This window comes from Dipodomys spectabilis, unplaced genomic scaffold (genome assembly GCF_019054845.1).
Source record: "Dipodomys spectabilis isolate Male_0828 unplaced genomic scaffold, ASM1905484v1 ptg000006l, whole genome shotgun sequence".
NCBI lineage: Eukaryota > Metazoa > Chordata > Mammalia > Rodentia > Heteromyidae > Dipodomys > Dipodomys spectabilis.
Window position 1 is genome coordinate 21,708,498 of NW_024870683.1, and position 21,703 is coordinate 21,730,200.

The 21,703-nt window shown below is 49.1% G+C and overlaps 1 protein-coding gene across 4 annotated transcripts in view; it reads left to right on the forward strand.

Moving 5' to 3' along the window:
• Positions 1-21,703, forward strand: part of Rgs3 (regulator of G protein signaling 3) — a 127,163-nt gene that overhangs the window by 30,616 nt on the left and 74,844 nt on the right. For 2 of the 4 annotated variants that reach the window (XM_042695468.1, XM_042695484.1), the window contains exons 7-14: positions 46-136; positions 2,933-2,988; positions 9,634-9,715; positions 10,484-10,589; positions 11,504-11,855; positions 12,681-12,720; positions 17,531-17,727; positions 20,457-20,540. In XM_042695468.1, the coding sequence (XP_042551402.1) occupies positions 46-136; positions 2,933-2,988; positions 9,634-9,715; positions 10,484-10,589; positions 11,504-11,855; positions 12,681-12,720; positions 17,531-17,727; positions 20,457-20,540 (1,008 nt within the window). Of the gene's footprint in view, positions 1-45; positions 137-2,932; positions 2,989-5,840; positions 5,952-9,633; positions 9,716-10,483; positions 10,590-11,503; positions 11,856-12,680; positions 12,721-17,530; positions 17,728-20,456; positions 20,541-21,703 lie in introns of those variants that run through there. The other 2 variants (XM_042695476.1, XM_042695513.1) reach the window with 1 other exon arrangement.

A 21,703-nucleotide genomic window follows, 5' to 3' on the forward strand; every position in this document is an offset into this window, starting at 1 on the left:
TTCCTCTGCCTCCTTTGTTGAATACATCAATTCTTCTTATAACAGGAGATCAATGGCTGGTACTATTTGCTGGGGGAGGACCTGGGCCGGACCAAGCATCTGAAGGTGGCCAGACGGCGGCTCCGGCCAGCAAGAGGTGTGTGAGCACCCCTTCAGAGCCCACCTGGGCTGCCCCCTCCCCTTCCTATGTGGTAGTGTTGGTCCCTGTTCTGTGGTGCTTGCCTCCCAGGTCCTGTGAGGCTACTGGGTCTAGGGACTGTTCATAAGTACCTGTTAGCATGCAAGCTGCAGGCTACACTTGGCCATGACATTCTATCTGGTTGACTTTTCCTTGGAGAGGACATGGACCTGACCCTGCATGTATAGCCCACCACCCTCAGGGAGCCCCTCTGGACTGCTTTGGGGTCACTGGACTGTCCACCTCTGCAGGCAAGCCCTTCCAAGAGCCCTAAAGCTCAGGACTTGGATTTTATTCCTGCCCCCACCCTCTGTACCATTTTATTTCTGTGTGTGCTGGTATGGGGTCTTAAACTCAGGGCCTGGATGCTATCTCTTCTTTTTCTACTCAAGGCTGGTGCTCAGCCATTTGAACCATAACTCCATTTCTGGCTTTTCTGTGGTTAACCAGAAATAAGTGTCTCATAGACTTTCCTGTCCATGCTGGCTTTGAACTGTAATCCTAAGATCTCAGCTTCCTGAATAACTACTATTACATGAACCCCTGGGACCTGTCTTCAGTCCCTTTCATAGTCCCTATACATAGTCCAGCTTTAGCTTCTAACTGCCTTCCTGTCCCAAGCCTTGGGCATCACTGTATCTTGGAGGTTAGGAGTGGCCCAGGTAGCCCTATGGATCCATCACCAAGCCTTGCACATGGGTTAGCTGTACTTGATTTTCACATGACAATAGAAACTAGTTTTCCTTCTTTACTTCCTCCCTCCCTTCCTTCCTTCCTTCTTTCCTTCTTCTGTTGGTGGTTGGACTTGAACAGGGCCTGGGCGGGCACTGTCCCTGAGCTCTTTCACTCAAGGCTAGCGCTCTACAACTTTAAGCCACAACTCCACTTCCAGTTTTCTGGTGGTTAGTGGGAGATAAGGGTCTCATGGACGTCCTTGCCCAGGTTGGCTTTGAACTGCAATCCTCAGATCTCAGCCTCCTAAGTAGCCAGGATTATAGATGTGACCACCAGTGACAAGTCACTCTCTGCTTTAAACATTACTCTTAACCTCTTAAGCCTTCAATTTAGGTATAATCTTAGTTTATACCTAAATCAAATATTGTGAAATGTGGAGAAGCAAAGAATGCATTTATCCAGTTAATGCACTGGCTCTTCAGAGAGGGTTCTGAATAATCAAACATGCTGTGTTATTTTTCTAAGGAATGTGATTCTTGAGCAGGATATGGGAAAAGGAGAGGAGAGACCACTGATTTGTTGTAGTGTTGTTCCCATTTTTGAGTTTACAAGTGAGATAGATCCCTGTAGCTTTCCTACTTCCATCCTCATGTAAGATCTTAGTGATCTACTTTATCTTCAAATTTGAAAATAAATAATGAGCACTGCGTGTATGTGTGTGTGCATGTGTACACATGCTACATGTGTGTCTGTGCCAGTACTGGAACTTATACTTAGGATCTAAGTACTGTCTCTGTTTTCCTTTCAAAGTTGATGCTCTACTGTTTGAGCCACAGTTCTATTTCTGTCATTTTGATGACTAATTAAAGCATTTCATAGACTTTTTTACTGGCTGGCTTTGAACCTGATCCTCGGATCTCAGCCTCCCATGTATCTAGGATTACAGCATGAACCACTGGTGCCAGGCTTCAATAAGTACTTTTATTTTATTGTTGACTCGTATAATAGAGACAAAATGAGGTTACATGTTTTTTTTGCTGTTGTTTATGTTTATCTCTAATCTACTTGGAAATATCTTTAATGATTATTTGGCCTTGAGATTCTAAATTCACAGTTTTCAAAGAGCTAAACAATTTTCTGATCACTACCTATTAAATATTTCTTTTCAATGCCACAATTTTACAAAGAATTTTAAAGAAATAAGTTACTCATAAGTGTGCTTAGAATTTAGTATTTTTAAGGATGTAGTGAAGGAAATAAGTTTGTATCTTAGAATTTAATATCAACATCTAGTGAATTAACCCAAAAGTCGATGATCATGTAAAGCTATTTGGAAAAGACAAGCTTTGTCTCAGACCAGCCAAGTATGATCTTCTTTAATGGGTTAAGTATATCTAAATAAAATTCTTATTTATAGGGGGCTTTTATTTTCAGTCTTAGAGGGTTGTAAGAACAGGGTTATCAAAGCAAACAAAATACCTATTCATCAGGCATTCATAGACATGGAAGTCATTAAATTGAACAAATTTCTGTTCCTAACACCTGGCTCTTTCTTTCTTTTGCCAGTCCTGGGGTTTGAACTCGGGGCCTGAGTGCTATCCCTGGCCTTTATTTGCTCAAGGATAGCACTCTACCACTTGAGTTACAGTTCTACTTCCAGCTTTTTAGGAAGTTAGAGATAAGAATCTTATAGCCGGGTGCTGGTGGCTCACACCTGTAATCCTAGCTACTGAGGAGGCTGAGATCTAAGCATCGTGGTTCAGAGCCAGCCTGGGCAGGAAAGTCTGTGAGACTCTTATCTCCAGTAAGCCACTAGAAAACCAGAAGTGGTGCTGTGGCCCAAGCGGTAGAGTGCTCGCCTTGAGCTGAAGTACGCAAGGACAGCGTTCAAGCCCAGAGTTCAAGCCCCACGACCAACCAAAAAAAAAAAAATAAAAGAATCTTATGGACTTTCCTGCCTGAACTGGCTTCGAACTATGATCCTTAGGGCTCAGCCTCCTGAGTAGCTAGGATTACAGTTGTGAGCCACCCATACCTGGCTAACAGAAATTTTTCTGACTGTGCTGTGTCACTTTGTAGATGCACTGCTACAAATGCCAGGAAGTGAAGACACAGAGAATGGGGAGAAACTCCAGGTAGGTTGGGGATAAACTTGTCCGGGGCTGGTAGCACCTGAGGCTCACTCCAGGGTTCTGATCTGTGTGTTGCCCTTGTTGTTTGAACTTCTGCATTCTGAAGGGAGAATTCTTGACTTTCCTAGGGGATTTCATAGTGAAAGAGAAGCTTTTCCTGGGTTGTTGGTGGAGTGTGGAGAGAGCCAGAAAATGGAGGCAACTAGATCTTACTGACTTTTGGCCTCTAGATGCTTCATCCTCTCCTTCCCTTAGGTCTGAAGGCCGCTATTCCTCATGGTGCCATGGCTGAGTCAGCCTCTCAGGTTAGGCCTGCTGAGGTCAGGGAAAGGCTGAATCTGAGCCTGGTAGATGCTCCTCCACAAGGGCTTTAAATCTGGACAGAAACTTCCTATGGGGGGAAGATTTCATTGCAGAGCAGATGATCCACGATCTTCTCTAACAATTTAGAGAAGGAAATATCAGCTCCTAGCTATTGATTAGCCTCTGAAGTGCTATTTTGACCTCATCCCGGCTGCTACCCCTGTGGTGGTTGTCACTGCTCCATTTTACAGATGAGGGGGTGCATGGGGTCAGAGGCATTAGGTCACTGTTTGTAATCACAGAGCCAATAAGAGGTAGAGGCCTGGAATGAGGTAGATGTGGCCATCTCCTGAGAACACTGTGCCCTGCTGTCTCCTGTGTATGGTCCAGCTGAGAGGATACTATATCCCCATATTTCATGACATCTTACCTATAAGGGTATTGCAGTCAAGAAAAGGTATTCAGCCAGGTGCCAGGGGTTGATGTCTGTAATCCTAGCTACACAGGAAGCTGAGATCTGAGGATCGTGGTTCAAATCCAACCTGGGCAGGAAAGTCTGTGAAACTCTTACCTCCAATTAACTACCAGAAAACCAGAAGTGCCACTGTGGCGCAAATGGTAGAAAACTTGCCTTGAGCTGAAGAGCTCAGGGACAGGACCCAGACCCAGAGTTCAAGCCCCATGACCGACCAAAAAAGAAAAAGAAAAAGAAAAGAAAATGTATTTATCTCATTGGCTCCATTATTTAAATGCTCCCCTATTATTCACAAAGCATTCACACCTGTGTGGACTCATCTGGCATTGGGTACTGGACAGAGTTGTGAGTCTGTCCAAGGTCTGGCTCATGTGAAGTGTCCAGTCTAGAGCTGTTCTGTCTAGTGCAATAGCTACTTGCTGCCTGTAGCTATTGAACACTCCATTGTAGCTGGCTTGAGGAACCCAGGAACTGAATGTCAGTTTTTTATTTCATTGTAACTAATTTTGATTTCACCTGACTAGTCAGTTGCCATTGTATTGGACAATATAGTATTAGAGCAACTTGCTTCAATGGAGTTTGAAAAGCTTCAGAGAGGTTTCTTTGTACCCTCTGTACCTTTTCTCTGTGTGTGCTGAGCACAGAAATGACAGTGAGCTGGGAGTTTCATGGTGAGGTGTGGGAGTCACATGGACACGGCAGGGCTCTCGTGGGCTTGGGAACATCCTACTTCATGTATGGTTCTGCACATAGCCACAGTTCCCAGTGCATGGTTCTGCACACAGCCCCAGTTCCCAGAGGGCAGGATTAGGCTGGGCACTGGTGGTTTATACCTGTAATCCTAGCTCCTCAAGAGGCTGAGATCTGGGGATCTGAAGTGAGAATGGGCAGGAATGTCTGTGAGATTTTTATCTCCAATTAACTAGCAAAAAGCCAGAAGTGGCCAGACTCTGGTGGCTCATGCCTGTAATCCTAGATACTCAGGAGACTGAGATCTGAGGATCACAGTTTGAAGCCAGCCCAGAAAACCAAAAGTGGAGCTGTGGCTCAAAGTGGTAGAACACTAGCCTTAAGCAAAAGAGCTCAGGGACAGTGCCCAGGCCCTGAGTTCAAGTTCCACTACCGCCCCCCCCCCCCCGGCTTAAAAAAAAAAAAAGCCAAAAGTGGAGCTGTGATTCAAGTGGCAGAGTACTACCCTCAAGCAAAAAAAAGTTAAGGGACACCACCATCAGTAATGCCATAACAAACAAACCCCCTGAGTTACTTGCCCACAGTCACACTGCAACCAAACCAGGGGACAGCCTCTGTCATAAGGACATGAGTGGGTGGCTGGGATTTTCAAGGGCTTCCTAGGTAGGCAAGGGGTCTGGGCTCACCCTGTGCTATTTGAAGGATGCAATCCTAGGGCTGCAAGGCAGGAAACAGGGCCTGGAGAGTGTCCTAGCATCTGACCTTAACCTCTGTAGGCCTTGGTGTTTCATTGGCAAGATGAGGATGCTAGATCCCCTTCCACATTGACTTTATGGTCCACAAGCCATCAGACCTTTCCTGCAGCCCTCTTGCAAGGAACCCCCTGGCACGGGGGTCTCAGCCTCCAAGTGTTTTGTGTTCCTGGCTTAAGATGGGGTGTCTGTAGGCATAGCCAGATCTCCAGGCTGTGTTCCCCTCCCCCCCCTTCTCGGATTTGTACTTAGGGACCCTGGGACATGCAGGGGAGGCGGTGCCATTGTGGAGCAGGGCGTGTTTTCTGCCTGGGTTCCTCTCCAGCAGGCAGTGTGGGGTGTTTGTGAGAACACTGGGCTCACAAAGTGGCCCATGGCGGAGAATGCAGCCAGAACAAAGGCGCCCTCTCCCCGCCAGGCCTGGGGAATACTAACTAGTTGACAGGAATTTTAATATAAAACTCTCCCTCTTCCTTGTCATTCTGAGGTTTCAGGAAGCCTTCGGGCTTATCTGCAGAGGCACACAGTGCAGACAGGGCTTGGGGAGGTGAGAGGTGATTTCCTGCCATTCTTCTGCGGGGCGGGCTTCCCAGGGCGGTCATGCCAGGCTGACGGGCGCAGTGTGGGCTCCCGCTGCTGGGGGGGAGAGCCGGGGTTTTCATGGGGCGGCAGCCCAGGCAAGACCTGCAGCCATGAACCGCTTCAATGGGCTCTGCAAGGTGTGCTCCGAGCGCCGCTACCGCCAGGTGGGTGTATGGCCCCCTTGGGGGGGGACCTATGGGGTCTTGAGGATGGGGGGGGGCTTGCCCCAGCAAGATTGCTCTCTCTTTCTCTCTACAAGACCTTTTATGCCTCTTCCAGCTCTCTGTAAGCACATTTCTGTAGAGGCATGGGCTGGGCCCAAGGTGTAGCCTGTTACCTGCTACCTTGTATTAGAGCAGCTAAGGCTGCCTCTTTGATGATCCAGCTAATTTTCTGCTATTTTTCTCTGGGGAGGGAGTGTCCATTTAAAAAGGCATCTCGGGTCTGGGACTGCAGATGGCTTGGTGGCTAAGCAGCTGAGTGTTTCTACCAACTTTCCCAACTTCTGATGGGACAGCCGTGCCTGCTCTACCCTCTGTGTGTATTGCAATGTGCTTGGAGTGAGAGCAGATAGTTCTGTACACCCAGGCGTGGTTCTCTTCCTCCAGCTTGGTCCCCTCAAGGCGGGTCAGGACTCCAGTGGCTTTGGAGTTGAACTTCATTGAAAGGGTCTGGCTTCTCAGACCCCAGTCTTGGAAGTTGGGGCAGGGTGGAGAGTAACTACTGCTAATCCCTGGGCCTTTCTTTTCATGAACAATATGGAGGCTTTTCTCTTTTCTCTTCTTCAGCTCGAACCCAGGGTCTCAAATGTGCTAGGCAAGCACTCTACCATTGAGATACATCCCAGCCCAAGAAGGAGTCTTCTCTCTTCTCTCTCCCTTCCCCCTCTCTCTTTCTCTCTCTCTCTTTCTCCCTCTCTCTCTTTCTCTCTCCCTCTCTCCCTCTCTTTCCTTCTACAAGGGGCCAAAGGAGGATGAATCTAGACATTTCTTGTACAGATTCTGGAAATGTCCAAGCTGGAAAAGAGCACAAAAATTGTTTTGATTTAAAAAAAAATTGTGGTCCCTCTGCTTCTTTCAATGATGACACTGGGAGCTAGGCTCTCACTCCCCTTATAGGCAGCGTATAGGTTCCTGGGATAGATCCAGAGGTGCTCCCTGATCCAGTGTCTGCTGCTCGGGGACCCAAGTGTTTCCCCTCCAGTTCTCCTCAATTCTCAGGTCCTGTCCTACAGCCCCGCTCTACTCCCTGTCCTCCTGCAGCTAGATAGAAAATCCCCGGTGACAGCAGAGTGGCGAGGCAGGGAGGACATGGGTGAGAAGTTGACAGGTCCAGGGTCTCTTTGTTCCCCAGGGATCAGAGGACCAGAGTGTGGTCAGAGTGGGGCCAGGCACTAAGGTGGACTGGACTTAGGATTTCAGACTCAGAGGTTCAAGATGGCTTTTCTGTTAGACACTAATGCAGATTGAGAGTGCCAAATTTTAAGTGGGACCAGGGTTTAAATCCAACTCTACTCTGAGCTGTGGCCCTGAGCATGTCACTTTACCCATCTAAGCCTCAGTTTCCCTCTTCCTAGAATAGGTATAGTAAAATAAGGATGATGCCTATGAAGCATAGGGCCCAGTGTTTGCATCTAGGGTGTGTCCAGTAAGTTGTGGCATCTGGCAACAGAAGTGTAGCCATGACAGAGCGTTGGAGAGCAGGCAGGAGGGCAGAAGAGAGGAGTTGATATGGCGCAGGCCTGGGAGGAGTAGCATTGCTTTTCCTGGACTGGAAAGAGCAAGCACTACCCCTTGTAAAGGAGCCACACAGTAGGGCAGGGCTGCCTCCTTGCCCCCATATATGCAATGTCAGAAGTCCCAGGCCTCGGTTTCCTTCTCTGAAAAGTGAGCGTGCTAAAGCTGCCTTTCCCTTCAGGCGCAGTGATGGACAGGTGCTTAGGATATTGCCCTCAGTGCAATCTGTGAGCATGACCACCAGGGCTCTGCTCTGCTTCCTTGTCAGAGTCCAACCCTCTTGCGGAGCCAGGAGATCCGCTTGCTTCATGATGCCTGTCTCCTACCACCCCTCTGTCCACCTGCTGCTTAGGTTGTTCTCTAGGCTGCTTCTTAGAAGTTGGGTGGGAGTGGGGAGGTTTCCTGGCCCTGCCTGGACCAGGTTCTTGAAGCTCACTCTGAGGCCCACACCTGGGGCCACCTCTCAAAACCCATGTCCAGAACCCAGGGCCGGTTGGGGCCTGATCTCCAGGCAGGAGAGGTCATGGCATTGTTGTGAGGTAGGACTAAAAAAAAAAAAAAGCTAGGAAGACTTCTGTGTGGCTTGGGGGTCCCCCGAAAAGTCCCTGCTGGTCCCACGGAGTGGCTGAGGTTCCCGGCATCTTCTCCAGGCCTCAGGCAGGCCTGCGATCAGTGGCCACTCCTGTCCTCTAGTTTTCCACACTCACTCCTCAGTTTGTTTTTCTTTCTTTCCATTTTTTTTCTTCTTCCTGTCTTAGCTGTGTGTTTTCCCAGAATTCTTATGGGAACAGGGTATTTTCCTGCCCCCCCTCCCCCTTCCCCTTGTCTGTCAGATTTCCTGTTTTACAAACTTGCTTTGAATCTGGGCCCAGGGCTTGTGGGAAGCAGAGCCTCAGGGGCCCCAGCAGCTTCCAAGGCCCTGAGTCTCCCTAGATCTCTGCCCCCTCCTATTTCTCATGTCTGCCCTTGGGACAGGTGACAGGTGAATTAGGTGCCCAGCCCTATGAGACAACTCTTTAGGAAGGAGACAGTAGTCCCAAGACAAGGCCAAAGTCCTTGACCTTTTCCAGGCCTGTTGAGTTGGCTTCTTCCTCCACCTGCCCAGGATACCTTCCCTGTGCCTCTTGAGCCCGGCTCTATTCATGTAGGATGTTCTACATCACATCCTCCTGGAGGAACACTGCTGCCCGAGCTCACTTCAGGATTCTTTTCACTGAGTCTCTAGCAAACACTAGCCTGTTACCTAGAGTCAGAGCACAAAGGACAGTTTGTGCTGTCACAGCAAAGTCCTCCTGTTTTGCTCTACTGTTATCAACCCTGCTTTGCTTTGAAGAGACTTGCGCACCGTCTTGTCCTCTGGCAGGCCTTGGTACCTCCACAGAGCCTGGCATATAGTAGGAGCTCAATACTTGTGTGATGGTTTGAAAAGACTATCCCAAATGTTAAGTCCTTTTCATTAGTCTTCTGAAAGTCGGGGCTGTGGTCCCACCATGCACCCTGCCCTTGAAGGCAGTGTGAAGTCTGGCTAGTGCAGGTTTAGCAGGAGACTTGGCTGTGCTCTGCCTCAATCTCCTCATCTGGGAGCTTTCCACCAGTTGCCTGTGGCCTTGGCCAACACTGCCTTTGAACCCTAGCACTCCTCCTCTGACCCTTGGCCTGAGGCTAAATGAGTGCATCAAAGTTTTCCCTCCTCAGTGTTCTAGGATGGCAGCCAGCAGATGGCTTTATCTTTGGGCCTTCAGTACAGAGCCAACCATGGGCCAGTGGCCTGAGACCAATGTGAGAAAGGAAGAAGGGAATGTGAGGCAGGCAGTGGATCGTGGGGGGAAATGGAGGGTGAGCTGTAGCTCCTTAGAGTGCTGTAGCTTCCAGGGCAAATAACCCTTCCCAGGGCCTCTCCTATGGCAGCCAGGATTACCTCCTGAGCTCTCAGCCTCCCTGCTAGGTCCACAATCTGGTGTCAAGATGCTTCGTTCCGATAGGGACAGGGAGGAGCTGGCCAGCTCCTCTTGGCTCTGGTTCTTGTGGAAAGGAGGGTGGCTCTGGGTGGGGCTTGTGGGCTTCCCAGCCTTGTGGCTCCTGGGAGTGACTGGGCAGGGCTGTGTCCTAGATCACCATCCCGAGGGGCAAGGATGGCTTTGGCTTCACTATCTGCTGTGATTCTCCGGTCCGAGTACAAGCTGTGGATTCTGGTAAGTGTCAGCCCCACTCCCCCACCAGCACCTGGCCTTGATAGCACAGGATAGAGCTAGAAAGAGAGCCCCACTCTGGAGCAAAGAGTCCTCTTGGGTTTTCAAAAGACAAAGAATAATATTATTTTTTTAAATAACCACAGATGAAACTGAGGTTTATGAAGATAGACTCACTCCTTTTTATTTTTTTATCAAAATGAAAATAGGCTCTTACATTTTGATTCCCAGTTGGTGTTGAACAGAAACGAAACCCAAATTTCTGTAATGACTGCTGGAAACAAATGAGTTATTTGTGAGTTCCATTTGAAATGGATATTTTATCCAGTGGCAAGCCTAATTAGAAGTAGCCATTCCTTTTTCCTTTCATAAGTGAAGAGGCGCATCTTACAGGCGGAAGCCAGGCTCAGTGATCAGGAAGGTCTCTGTGCCCATTAGGGATGGGCAGGGGCTGGAGGTCAATGAACGGGGGAGGAGGAATGCATAAAGTGTGTGAGGCTGGCACAGAGATGGGCTCTCAGTGGGCTAGGAGGCCCTGGGTGGAAGAGTAGAAAGCATAGCTGGCCAGAACCAAGGTGATAGGCAGAGGGGAGGTGCTGGCAGAGGGTGCACCCTCGAGAGCCACCCAGCTCAAACCTTCATTTTCCAGATGGAGAAACAGAAAAAGGGTGGTCTTTGTTTGAGGTCCTGATGGAAGCAAAGGACTCCAGGCCCTTAGAGCGGGTCTTGGGCTTGCAGGAAGCCCTGTATGACTTTTCGTTGTCCCTGCAGGGGGCCCAGCAGAGCGGGCAGGGCTGCAGCAGCTGGACACAGTGCTACAACTGAACGAGAGGCCGGTGGAGCACTGGAAATGTGTGGAGCTGGCACACGAGATCCGGTGACAGGGGCAGCGGGTGACAGGGGCAGCGGGTGCCTGGGGCCCCAGGATGGTGGCACATCTTCCCCACCCCCGGCTGTGGGCATGCTGCTTTGCCCTACCTTGCTCTTGCCAGTCCTTCCTTTGCCCAGCTGTGAGCAATTCATGTTGCTCCTCAGGGAATCCATTTCTTGGCCTGAAAATGGAAGGTTCAGGATCAGAGCAATTTTGGATCCCCACAGCAAACAGCAGGGAAGAAGCTCTCAAACAGTCTCCGTGGTTCATGATGTGGCTCCAGGGGCTCGCTTTCCACTTTAGCTAATTATTTCTGCTACCTACCAGCTAAGCTCTTTATTTAAAGGTATAGGTATTGCAAATGCCTTAATTACACCGTTAAAAAAATTATTTTTTAAAATATTTAGTCCCTTTAAACTTGACCCCCTAGGGTAAGACTGTAATGGCTTCATTTAGGTTTCCATTTATAGCATCTAAAGTGACTAGATGAAGCCAGGTATGGTGGTGTGTGACTGTCATCCCAGCATGAGGCAAGAAGAGGCAGGAGGATTGTGAGTTCGAGGCCAGCTTGGGCTACACAGTGAGACCTTTCACAACAAAAGCAAACATAGAAATTAGACTGGCTGGAGGAGGGTTGCATTTAGGTATTTTGCATGCTCCAACTTGCTTGTACATTGCCCACAAAGTTGAATATGGTGATCTCTCCTATTGGATCCTACTCAGCCACTGCTGAGAGACACCTCTACCCACTTTGCTAGCAGTCTCTGTGTTCCATAGCCTCTTCCATCCTTTCCTGCTCTGACCCAGGCATCAGTTCCCCTGTGATTGCTTCCTCTTTCTTTCCACTCTGCAGGCCCTCACCCAGGCTGACTATGATCTTCCCCAGACTCAAATCCTCTCTATGATTCCCTAACTTCCAGGAGCTGCCCCAGTGAAATCATCCTGCTCGTGTGGCGCATGGTTCCCCAGGTCAAGCCGGGGCCAGATGGAGGGGTCCTGCGGCGGGCCTCCTGCAAGTCAGCACATGACTTCCAGGCACCCCCCAACAAGAGGGAGAAGAACTGTACCCATGGGGTTCAGGCACGTCCCGAGCAACGTCATAGCTGCCACCTGGTGTGTGACAGCTCAGATGGGCTGCTGCTGGGCGGCTGGGAGCGCTACACCGAGGTGGGCAAGCGTGGGGGCCAGCACACCCTGCCTGCGCTGTCTCGAGCCAGTGCCCCCACCGACCCCAACTATATCATCCTGGCCCCGCTGAACCCTGGGAGCCAGGTATAGACAGCTGGTATGGGGAAGGGAAAGGGCATTGGGTCCCTGTGGGAGGCTAGAAGGTCTCAGGGATTCACTTTTGGGGGTGGTGGTGCTGGGAGTGTTAGGCAAAGAGATGGGGTTATGCCAACTCTGGCCTCTGCAAGACTGGGTAGAGGGTAGAGATGGGCATTTTGGCCTCAGGACACATTTCCAGGGCCAAACACACGCAGGCTAGAGGGAGTTAGCTTGCCCGAAGCCGGTGCCTCTCCAGGGGAATGGGCTGCCCTGGTAGGTGGTGATCCCCCAGATTCTGCATTCTCCATGGTTATATGTTGGGATGTGGACCGGGGCCCCCATAGCATCGGTCCTATGAGACACTCTGGGAAAATAGTGTTCTGAGGGCATATGAGTTTGGAAAATGTCCTGTACTCTCTTCCCTTTTGGAAGATCCCCAATGGCATTAGCCTGCTCGAGGTTCAGAGGTCATCCTGCAGTGAAGCAGGCCATCTAACCTTGTATAACCTGACCTTTCCAACACTTCCTGGATGGCAGCACCCTTTATGGCAGTTTTGGGGTCCCACCATTCCAGTGAGCCTTGGAAAGCACTTTGGTTGGAACTAGCACTAACAAAGAAGCTGAGACCTCTCCAAGGTGTCCAGCTTTATGGCACACAAAGCCTCTTTCAACCCTGGGTTCCCTCCAAGCCTCGTCTCTCAGAACTGCTGTTTGGTCCTTGTGTCCTGAGATATTCTACTTCTGATCTCCGAGGCTCAGTGTCCAGTAGTCTGCTGAGCTGTTCATCTTTATTCCTGGGGCTGAGCTGGGTCTCCTGTTTTTCCCTTGTAGCTACTGCGGCCAGTGTACCAGGAGGACCCTATCCCTGAAGGTGAGTTGTCCACTACTATTGTGCCCTCTTGGCTTGGAGAGGTGGCAGAGGGCAGCCGAGGCCTGGCCCAGCCTTCTGCTCTGAGTTCAGAGGCCTTTCTAGTGGAGTCAAGGTAGCTCAGCATGTAAACACATGGTCCCTTTCTTCTTGCAGTTTCTTTCTTCTCATGGTCTTTTCCCTCCCCCTACCTCCCACCCCAATGAAAGAGTGTGTTTCTCCTTGAGCCATCAAAGGGACAGAATGCTCAGGACTTGGCCATTCAGCTGAGCATCATCCAGTGTTACTGAACAGCACTGTTGGGCCTTTGTGGGGGCAGCCATGGAGTGTAGAGCTGGGAGGTCTCAGTTTGGAGCTCTAGTTATATGGCTTTAAGCAAATTCCCTTTCTTCACTGCACAGCTATAAAATGAGGCCAGTAGTAATTCTTGTTCAGAGAGTTGGTTGTGAGCAGTAAGCCTGGATGTTGATTGATGTGACAGAAGGTGGAGGTCTCTGAAGTGCATCAATGTCTCTTACTGTTTGATGGATTCTTCTTTGGACTTCAAATCTTGGCCAGGAATAGAATCTGGCCAAGTCCTCCAGGAAGGCCTAAGATACCAGTCTCTCTCTCCCTCTGTGTGTGTGTGTGTGTGTGTGTGTGTGTGTGTATTGGGACTGAGGCTTAAATTCAAGGATGGAGCACTTCCTTTTTTTTTTTTTCTGCTTATGGCTGGAACTCTACTTCTTGAGCTGTAGCTCTACTTCTGGCTCTTTGGTGGCTAGTTGGAGATGAGAGTCTCACAGACTTTCCTGCCCAAGATAGCTTTAAATTGTGATCCTCAGATCTTAACCTCCTGAGCAATTAGGATTACAGGCATAAACCATCAATGGCCAGTAGTATGTAAGTCTTGATGCTAGAGTTGGCTGAGCATTCCTTAAGGCCCTTATACACCTGCCAAGAGCTCTGTATCTGCATGGTTGGGACCAGCTTTGCCCGGCAGCCTGCAATACTCATCTAGTATGTGCATGAGCCCTTAAGCTGATACCTGCAGAATGCCCTTGACCTCGTCCTGAGAGTTGCTATTTCCAGCCTCCTTGCTGTTTCATCGATATAAAGACAATTTTTATAGTGGGTACTAGGAAGAATGCTTATGTCTTTTGAGGGGAAAAGGGCTCCCACAGGCTCAGGGTCTCTGACGGAAGTTACCTTTTTTTCTCTCCCTTCTTGGGCCTCAAAGAACTGGGCCTGGCCAGTTCTCTCTGGTGCTGCTCTTTCTGGGGGAGGAGTCTGATGGGATCCAACAGGAAGTGTCTAAAAAGCTTTTAGTCAGCTCATTAGATTGGAATGAAGATGTTGCTGCAAAATGGTGACTTCATTAAGGCCAGGGCTGAGCGGGGCATATCATTGGGTCCAGTATCAGTGCCTTGCAGACAGTAGAAATTCAGTCGAATTTTGGTTGAGTGAGTGACCAAGGAGAATGACTCCATTGCCTTGGTGGTGGTTTTGAAGCCTGATCACAGAATACGGAAGTTCTAAGAGGTGTGCCACCTGCTGTGGTCACCTGGACATGGTCTGGGAAGTCCAGGGTGGATTCTTTCTCAGCCTGAGAGACACCCCTGTGGTTACTCCTAACCTATGTCTGTATTTTTCATTCTCTGAGAATATAATACCCAGAAGGGCACAGCCGTCTAAGCCATGGGAAAGGGACAAGTAAGGAAACGATGGTGTTGCTAATAACCACGGTAACTTTTTGAATGCATTGTATCAAGGTCTTGGCTTTGCTTCATTTATTCTTCGTAATAATAATCATTTGGTATCCAAGGACATCTTTGCCTTTTCCCAAGGATTAAATCTTTTTAGTGCCTAGTCCTGGGGCTCAGCGGAAGGGTGAAAATTCAGAGCACAAAGCTTCCTTTAACATACTAAGGGTTGTCCAGAGGTTAAAGCTATCACCAGGGTGCCGACTTCTGGTCCTCTGGCTAGCCTGCCAGGAGGTAGCCTTTCAGAGTTTGGACTGAGCTGTCCTGAGCTGAATAGAGTCTGGTGCCCTTCCAGAGCCTGGAGTGCTTGTTTTTGCGGTAGTTGGCATGTGCCTGGGCCTGCTGTACCCTAGGCATTGTCCCCTTCCCTGTGAAGGCAGCCTGGCTTCAGATTCACCATTGCCAAGGGTCGGGTGGCTGCCAGGGCTCCCATCGGAAGCTGAGAGCAAAGCTCTGTAATTACTGTGTTTGGAGAGTGAAGCAGGTGTTAGAGGTAAAGAGGTGAGACAAGAATATGGACCCAGGGGCCTTTGGAGTTAGTAGCAGGTGGGAAGCAATGGCTTTGCCTTCACAGACTCAGTGACTAGCTTGCAGTTTTAGCTGCCCTAAAAAAAAAAAAAAGACACTTACCTCCAGCCAAGTCCCTTGCTCCATGTCACAAGGGATGTGGCCATGGGGCTTCTGAGACTGGCCACTGCCTATGTTGCATTTGCCAGTCATATGACCTTGGGAAAATTGCTCAAACGCTCTGCACCTTAGTTTCTTGTCTGTAATATAGTATGATGCAAGCCTCTCCTCCCTGAAGGCAGAATGATAGGCCAGGTGTTTGATATGTGACTCTCAAGACCCAAGGTGAAGATTCTTTGAAAGCCCTGAGCCAGAGGAAGGAAGAAATGGCTTTTTTTGGAATCTGAGAAAAGTTGGACCCTGGTGGTCATGCCTGTAATCCTACCTACTCAGAAGGCTAAGATCTGAGGATCTCAGTTCAAAGCCAACCTGGGCAGGAAAGTTTGTGAGACTCCTATCCAATTAACAACTGGGGGGAAAAAAAGCTGAAAGCGGAGCTGTGGCTGAAGTGGCAGAGCACTAGCCTTGAGCCTAAAAAGCTCAGGGATAGGGACCAGACCTTGAGTTCAAGACCCAGGACTGACACAAACATACACAAAACCTGAGACTTAGGTCTGTGGCCCAGATTTTGCCATGTGCAGATAGTACCATTCTTTAATTTTGGTCTAATTGGCTTGAATTAGTTCTATCTTATTTTGCCTTCTCTGCTTTAGGGTTGGCCATGCCAACTGTCCTGTCCAGTTCCAAATGAGTCCAGTTGCCTCCCATCTCAGGTGGCTTGAGACCAATGCCCACATCTGCCCATCCATGGCCTTGATGTGTGTCTTGTTCAGCAGTTTAGGGCTTGAGGGAATCTGAGCCACACTGGTACTGGTGCTTTGCGTGAGCTGACAGGCTGCTTGGGCCAGGCAGGAGCTCATACAAATATAGCAGATTTGTATAAGACAGATAATATAGCCACCTGTAAGATCTCCATTTTGCAGGGGGAGAAAACTGACTCAGCGGGGGAAGAAACTGTCTCAGGGGGAGAAAACACTCATTCAGGGTTGTACAGCCAATCTCCAATTTGGGAAGTTGGTGCTCTAGTTCAAGGAAATCCATTATAGACTTTGAGTGGCAGAATGGGCTCTTCCTGCCAAGGGGCCAGGGCCTGGCAGGCAGATACCCCTCAGCTCCCCTATCCACAGGGACCATGCTGGATGAGGAGCATGTGACTTCTTCCAGGCACCTGCACCTCCTGCCCTCAATCCTGGGCTCCTCAGTTCCCCTAAGGCTCTCAGAAGAAAGGCAGGAAGTGGGTTAGTTATTGTGGCTTGAGTGCCGCCCCCAGATTTGACTATCGGTGGTCACTTGTGGGGGCAGACTTGTTTTTCTCACCTCTCAGAGAGAAGGGTGGGAGGAAGAAGGAAGTGTGAAACCTTCTGGGCCATTTCCTCTAAACCATGGCCTTGCGTTGGTGGGGAGCTTCCCTGAAGTGTATTTGGGCTGGGTTACCCTGGCTGCCAGGGCTGGGGACAGAGAGAAGCCTGGGCACTCTGATCCAGACTGGATATCCAGGGAGGACATGGCTGGCTTTCCCTGGCTGCAAGAACCCTTGGAAGGGAGCAGGTGTGTGCTGAGCACAGTCATTCTGCCTTCCCTCTCCCCTCATGTTTGTGTCTAGAAAGAGCACAGGAAGGACTTATTCTAGACTATGGTGGGCAGGGGGCTCCTGTTCCCTTGTCATGTGAAGGACAGACCCCCATAGACCCTGCAAAGCCATTGTCTCTGTCCCCACTCTAGAGGATGCTATCTGTGTGACAGATGGGCTAGTGGGGCTGGGCTGGTAACAGAGGGATGAAGATACACACTGTCATGCAGGAAGTTCCTTCTGATCCAACTCATTGTTCCATGTGGGACTCAAGGCTCAGTGAGGTCAGATCTTCTGATTTTTTTAGATATGAGCAACTTCTCATTTCTAATTTTTTTTTTTTTAGTGGTACTAGGGATTGAAGTCAGGGCCTCATACTTGCTAGGCAAAGGCTCTACCACTTGAGCCATACTCCTAGTCTTTTGGGCTGTGGTTTGTTTTCAGATAGAACCTAATATTTTATCCAGACTGGCCTTGGAAAGTGATTCTCCTACTTCTGCCTTTCAAGTAGCTGAGATTGGAGGCATGTGCCATTATGCCAGGACCTTAGATATAAGCGACTTGTTGGTCAATAAATGGAGAGGTCTGATTTGGGATCTGGGATACTGTATAAGAGCATCATCATTGTTGACTCCCAGTTCTGTCTGAACCCTGAACATTCCTTGTTTACGTGTCTTTACTGTTCATAAGAATGGGAGACAGGCCCACAACCTGGCTGGAGGCTCCCTGTGTACTTACGCTCTTTGCACTGGGCCTAGCCCAAGCTAATTAGTAGTTGGTGGTGTAGACTAATTGGATCTATGCAACCTGTGTTACAGGGAGGCCCTTTTCAGTGGTGGTAGAAATGCCTCACTGCTCCCTTTCTGTTCCACAGAGGCAGGGAGCCCCAGTAAAGGGAAGTCCTACACGGGCCTGGGGAAGAAGTCCCGGCTGATGAAGACAGTGCAGACAATGAAGGGCCACGGGAACTACCAAGACTGCTCAGTCCTCAGGCCGCACGTCCCGCACTCGAGCTATGGCACCTACGTCACCCTGGCCCCCAAAGTCCTGGTGTTCCCTGTGTTTGTTCAGGTGAGCCTGTGCTTAGCTCGCAGGGTTTCCTCAGGAGGAAATAAGAACAAGGAGGGAGCACCGTCCCAGGTCTCAGGGCGGTGTCTCCTCCAGGACCCCTCTGGGGACAAATGGTTCCAGATGCTCACGGTTCTGGGGGTGATATGGAGAAGCACAGAAGCGCCACATAGGAAGGTGTGGAGCCATGCTGCACAGGCTGACCCCAACTGCTTGTCACATCCCAAGGCTGGCTTGCTAAGGCTCCCCTCCCTGCCTCGTCCAGCAGTTATTGTTTGGACTGAGGGAGAACTTCATGTCTGACCAATGAATACTGGTGGCCCAAGATTCATATACAGTTCCCTCCTCCTACGTCCTCTTCTTTTCTCTCTTCTTCCCCATTTTTCCTCTCTTTTTAAAAATCAATCCCAGCCAGGTGCCAATGGCTCACATCTGTATTCCTAGCTACTCAGGAGGCTGAGATCTGAGGATCAGAGTTCAAAGCCCAGCACGGGCAGGAGTCCAGGAGACTCTTATCTCCAATTAACCCCAGAAAACCAGGAGTGGCACTGTGGCTCAAAGTGGTAGGGTGCTAACCTTGAGCCAAAAGGTCAGGGACAGCGCTCAGGCCCTGAGTTCAAACCCCACGACTGAAAAAAAATTAATCTCCATTTATCACCCTGTATGAACATTTAAGTGACTTTTCTGTATATATGTATATATGTATGCATATATGTATGTATCTATCTGCATATTAAAAAATAGATCTCATTCTATACTCTGCTGCCTTTTTAGGTTTTTTTTTTGCAGTGCTGGGAATCAAACCCATGGTCTGTACATACTACTTAAGTGCTCTTCCACTGAGCTAGATTCCCCAGTAACTGTTTTCCTGAGATAGTTTTTCTATGCAGCCCAGGATGGCTACATAATCCTCATGATCCTCCAGCTTCAGACTCCTTGTTGGGATTGCGGGCATATGCCACCACACTCTGCTTGTTGCCTTTTTTAGACAAAAATTGTAGCATGCACATTTTTCTCCTTATTACATGTTCTTCAAGGCTGGATTCTGTAGTGGTTCCCAGTCTTCTATCATATGGATATACCTTGTTTATTTAACTAGCTCGGCATGTTTACTCTTCTGCTATTGTAAATAACTTTGCAATGCCCATCTTTGTGCATGAATTGTTGCTGGTTATTTTTCTTGGGAAAAATTTCCTGGATGTGAAATGACTTGACCATGGGTCATGAACGTCTTTAAGATACTTTATACGTACTAACAAACTGCTGTCCTTAGCAGCATGGGGATGTTACGGTCCCATGGCCTTTACTTCTGACCGTGACCTCCCAGTGTGCCTGTCACTGTCCGGTGGATTTTAGAACCTCCACTTGGCCAGGATTTAACATGTCTGTGACAGGTAATGCCCCACTTCCTCAACAGCTGTGCTGGCAAGGTCTGCCCTCTGCCATTTTTTGTGGATCTCGTCTCTTCCTTGAGACAGAGACGCTAATGTCTTTCTCTTTTGTTTACTTATTTTCGTTTTTTTTTTTAAACTGAAATAGGCTCTTTCTATATAGCCCAGCTACCCTTGAACTCATAATCTTCCCTCTCATAATCCTCCTGAACGTTGAGATAATAGGTACATAACATTGTAGCTGCTTATTGTTTTTTGTTTTTATTTTTTTGTTTTAAAACGTTTTTGAAGCATGATGAGAATTCCTTGAAAAAAAGTGTAAAATACATAAACTAAAAATGGCATAACACTTAACTGTTCAATTTAACAAGTGGCTGGAAAGTGAATTCCCTTTAAGAATTCACTGGAGATGAAGGAATAGACCCTGTGGGCAGGAAGCCCCATGTATCTTCCCAATGGTACCCTCCCCCGACCAGAGGTACCCAGCCCCCCACACCTAGCTTGGTGATAAGCAGTCCTTCTCTTTCATTTTACCATCTGAGTATGTTTCCCTAAATAACATGCTCCCTTTTGCCTCTTTTTGAATGATATTTAATGAAATCCTACTGGACATATTTATTAGAGTCCTGCTTCTTTGGCCTCCTGTTATTTCAAGCTCCATCAGCTTGTTGTATGTAACTGAAATTTGTTTTATTATTTTTCTTCAGTGGTTCCCTGGAGGCCAGGTACATAGAAGCCATGTTATAAATATACATTCACAAGGACAAGTCCTGACGAATGACCTAGAATTTAAGGAACTCTCTCTGGGCTGGATGGGATGGGATGACTGGGTGAGAAGTTTAGGGAGAATTAGTTCTTGGGGAACTTATGAGTAAGAAAGAGTCAGTCAGCTCAAGTGCATTTTGAATACGGAGCAAGGAAAGGCCTGGTCCTAAAAAGGGACTGGAACAGACAAATCTCTGGGCATGTGGATGTCAGGAAGCCTGCAGGGCCTGACAGCAGGGACCTTCCTGTGAGGGGTGAGCAGGACAGATGGGGGTTGAGAGGGCCCCTGAGCTCAATGTGGGGGCGAGCGGAGAGGGGAGGGCCGCAGAGGGCCCAAGCATGTGGTTGGATTTCCTGCCAGAGAGCACAGCTCTCGGGGTAAAGACTGCTGGGGAAGGTGGCGGCCGCAGCTCCGCACAGGACAGGAGTCAGTGTCTTTCTGTTCCATCTTGTGTGTGAAGGGCTTGCGGGTTCTCAGGGGAGGGGAGAGGGTTCCCAGAGGCTGGCTTTGGTGAGCTGCTCCCCTCTGGGGCCTCTCTGAACTGCCCACTCAGAGCCTTGCTTTTTATTTTTCAGCCCCTAGATCTCTGTAACCCTGCCCGGACCCTCCTGCTGTCTGAGGAGCTGCTGCTGTACGAAGGGAGGAACAAGGCTTCTCAGGTAGGATGTGGGCACTGCCAGGCTGGCTCTCACTAGGCTTCCCTGGCCAGCCTCCAGGCCTCTCACCCTTCTCCCCTTACTAGTCTTAGAATTGTACAATTTAAGGATGTGGGGGGAGACCCAAAGCCTAGTCTCATTTCCTCTTCTTAAATAGCTACCTGTGGCTTGTACGCATCCAGCGATGGGGAACTCGCCGCCTCTCAAAGCCATTTAGTCCATCTTCAATGGTTCCAACTTTCCCCCAGCCCCCTAAGACATCCCATTGTTTTCTTGACTCCCTTTATGGAGAAGAGATGACACATCTGGACTTTGATAGTGACTTTGTGGTGAGATCAAAGCTGTTAGCAGAAAAGCTTTAGAGGAATATCTATTACTTGAGTTTCCTGAGTGTATTAGCCCCTTCAGAAAGACCACTCCTGTGACTTTTCCTGGGCTCTTGCCTCATCAAGAGGAGGGGGGCCGAGGGGGTGGGGCCATGCCAATGTTCCTGGGAGCTGCCTCCTCATCTCTCATGGGAAAGACCTTACTCACACCAGGACCTAGCCCAGGCCCTGTCCTTGAGCTTAAATTTACTTGGGAGCCAGATGTTGATGACTCACACATGTAGTTCTAGCTACTCAGGAGGCTGAGATCTGAGGATCAAGGTTTCAAGACAACCCAGGAAGAAAGGTCTCTGAGACTTTTATCTCCAATTAACTAACCAAAAGCTAAAAGTGAAGGTATGGCTCAAGTGGTAAAGCACCAGCCTTCAGCAAAAAAGCCAAGTGAGAGCATGAGACTCTGAGTTCAAACAGCAGTACGGCCCTTCTCTCTCTCTCTCTGTGTCTCTGTGTCTCTCTCTGTCTCTCTCTCTCCCTCTCTCTCTCTGTCTCTGTCTCTCTCTCTCTCTGTCTCTCTCTCTCCCCCCACCCTCCTTGGGAGCAGAAGGTGGAGCCTTGGAATCTGGCCTGGCTCACAGGCGTAAACAGAAGGTTCGCTGCAGGTCAGTCCTGATGCAGACAGTTCTTCCCAGGTAAATAGTCGCTTGGCACAGTAGGAAGTTGGGGCAGGAATTTGGAGGCAGGAAGCCTCTCCTCCAGATATCTCCCATCCTGTTTCTGGCTTCACTTTCCCCATCTGCACAGTGGGTATGTGCGTATGTATTTGAGGGAGCTGAGTGGAGC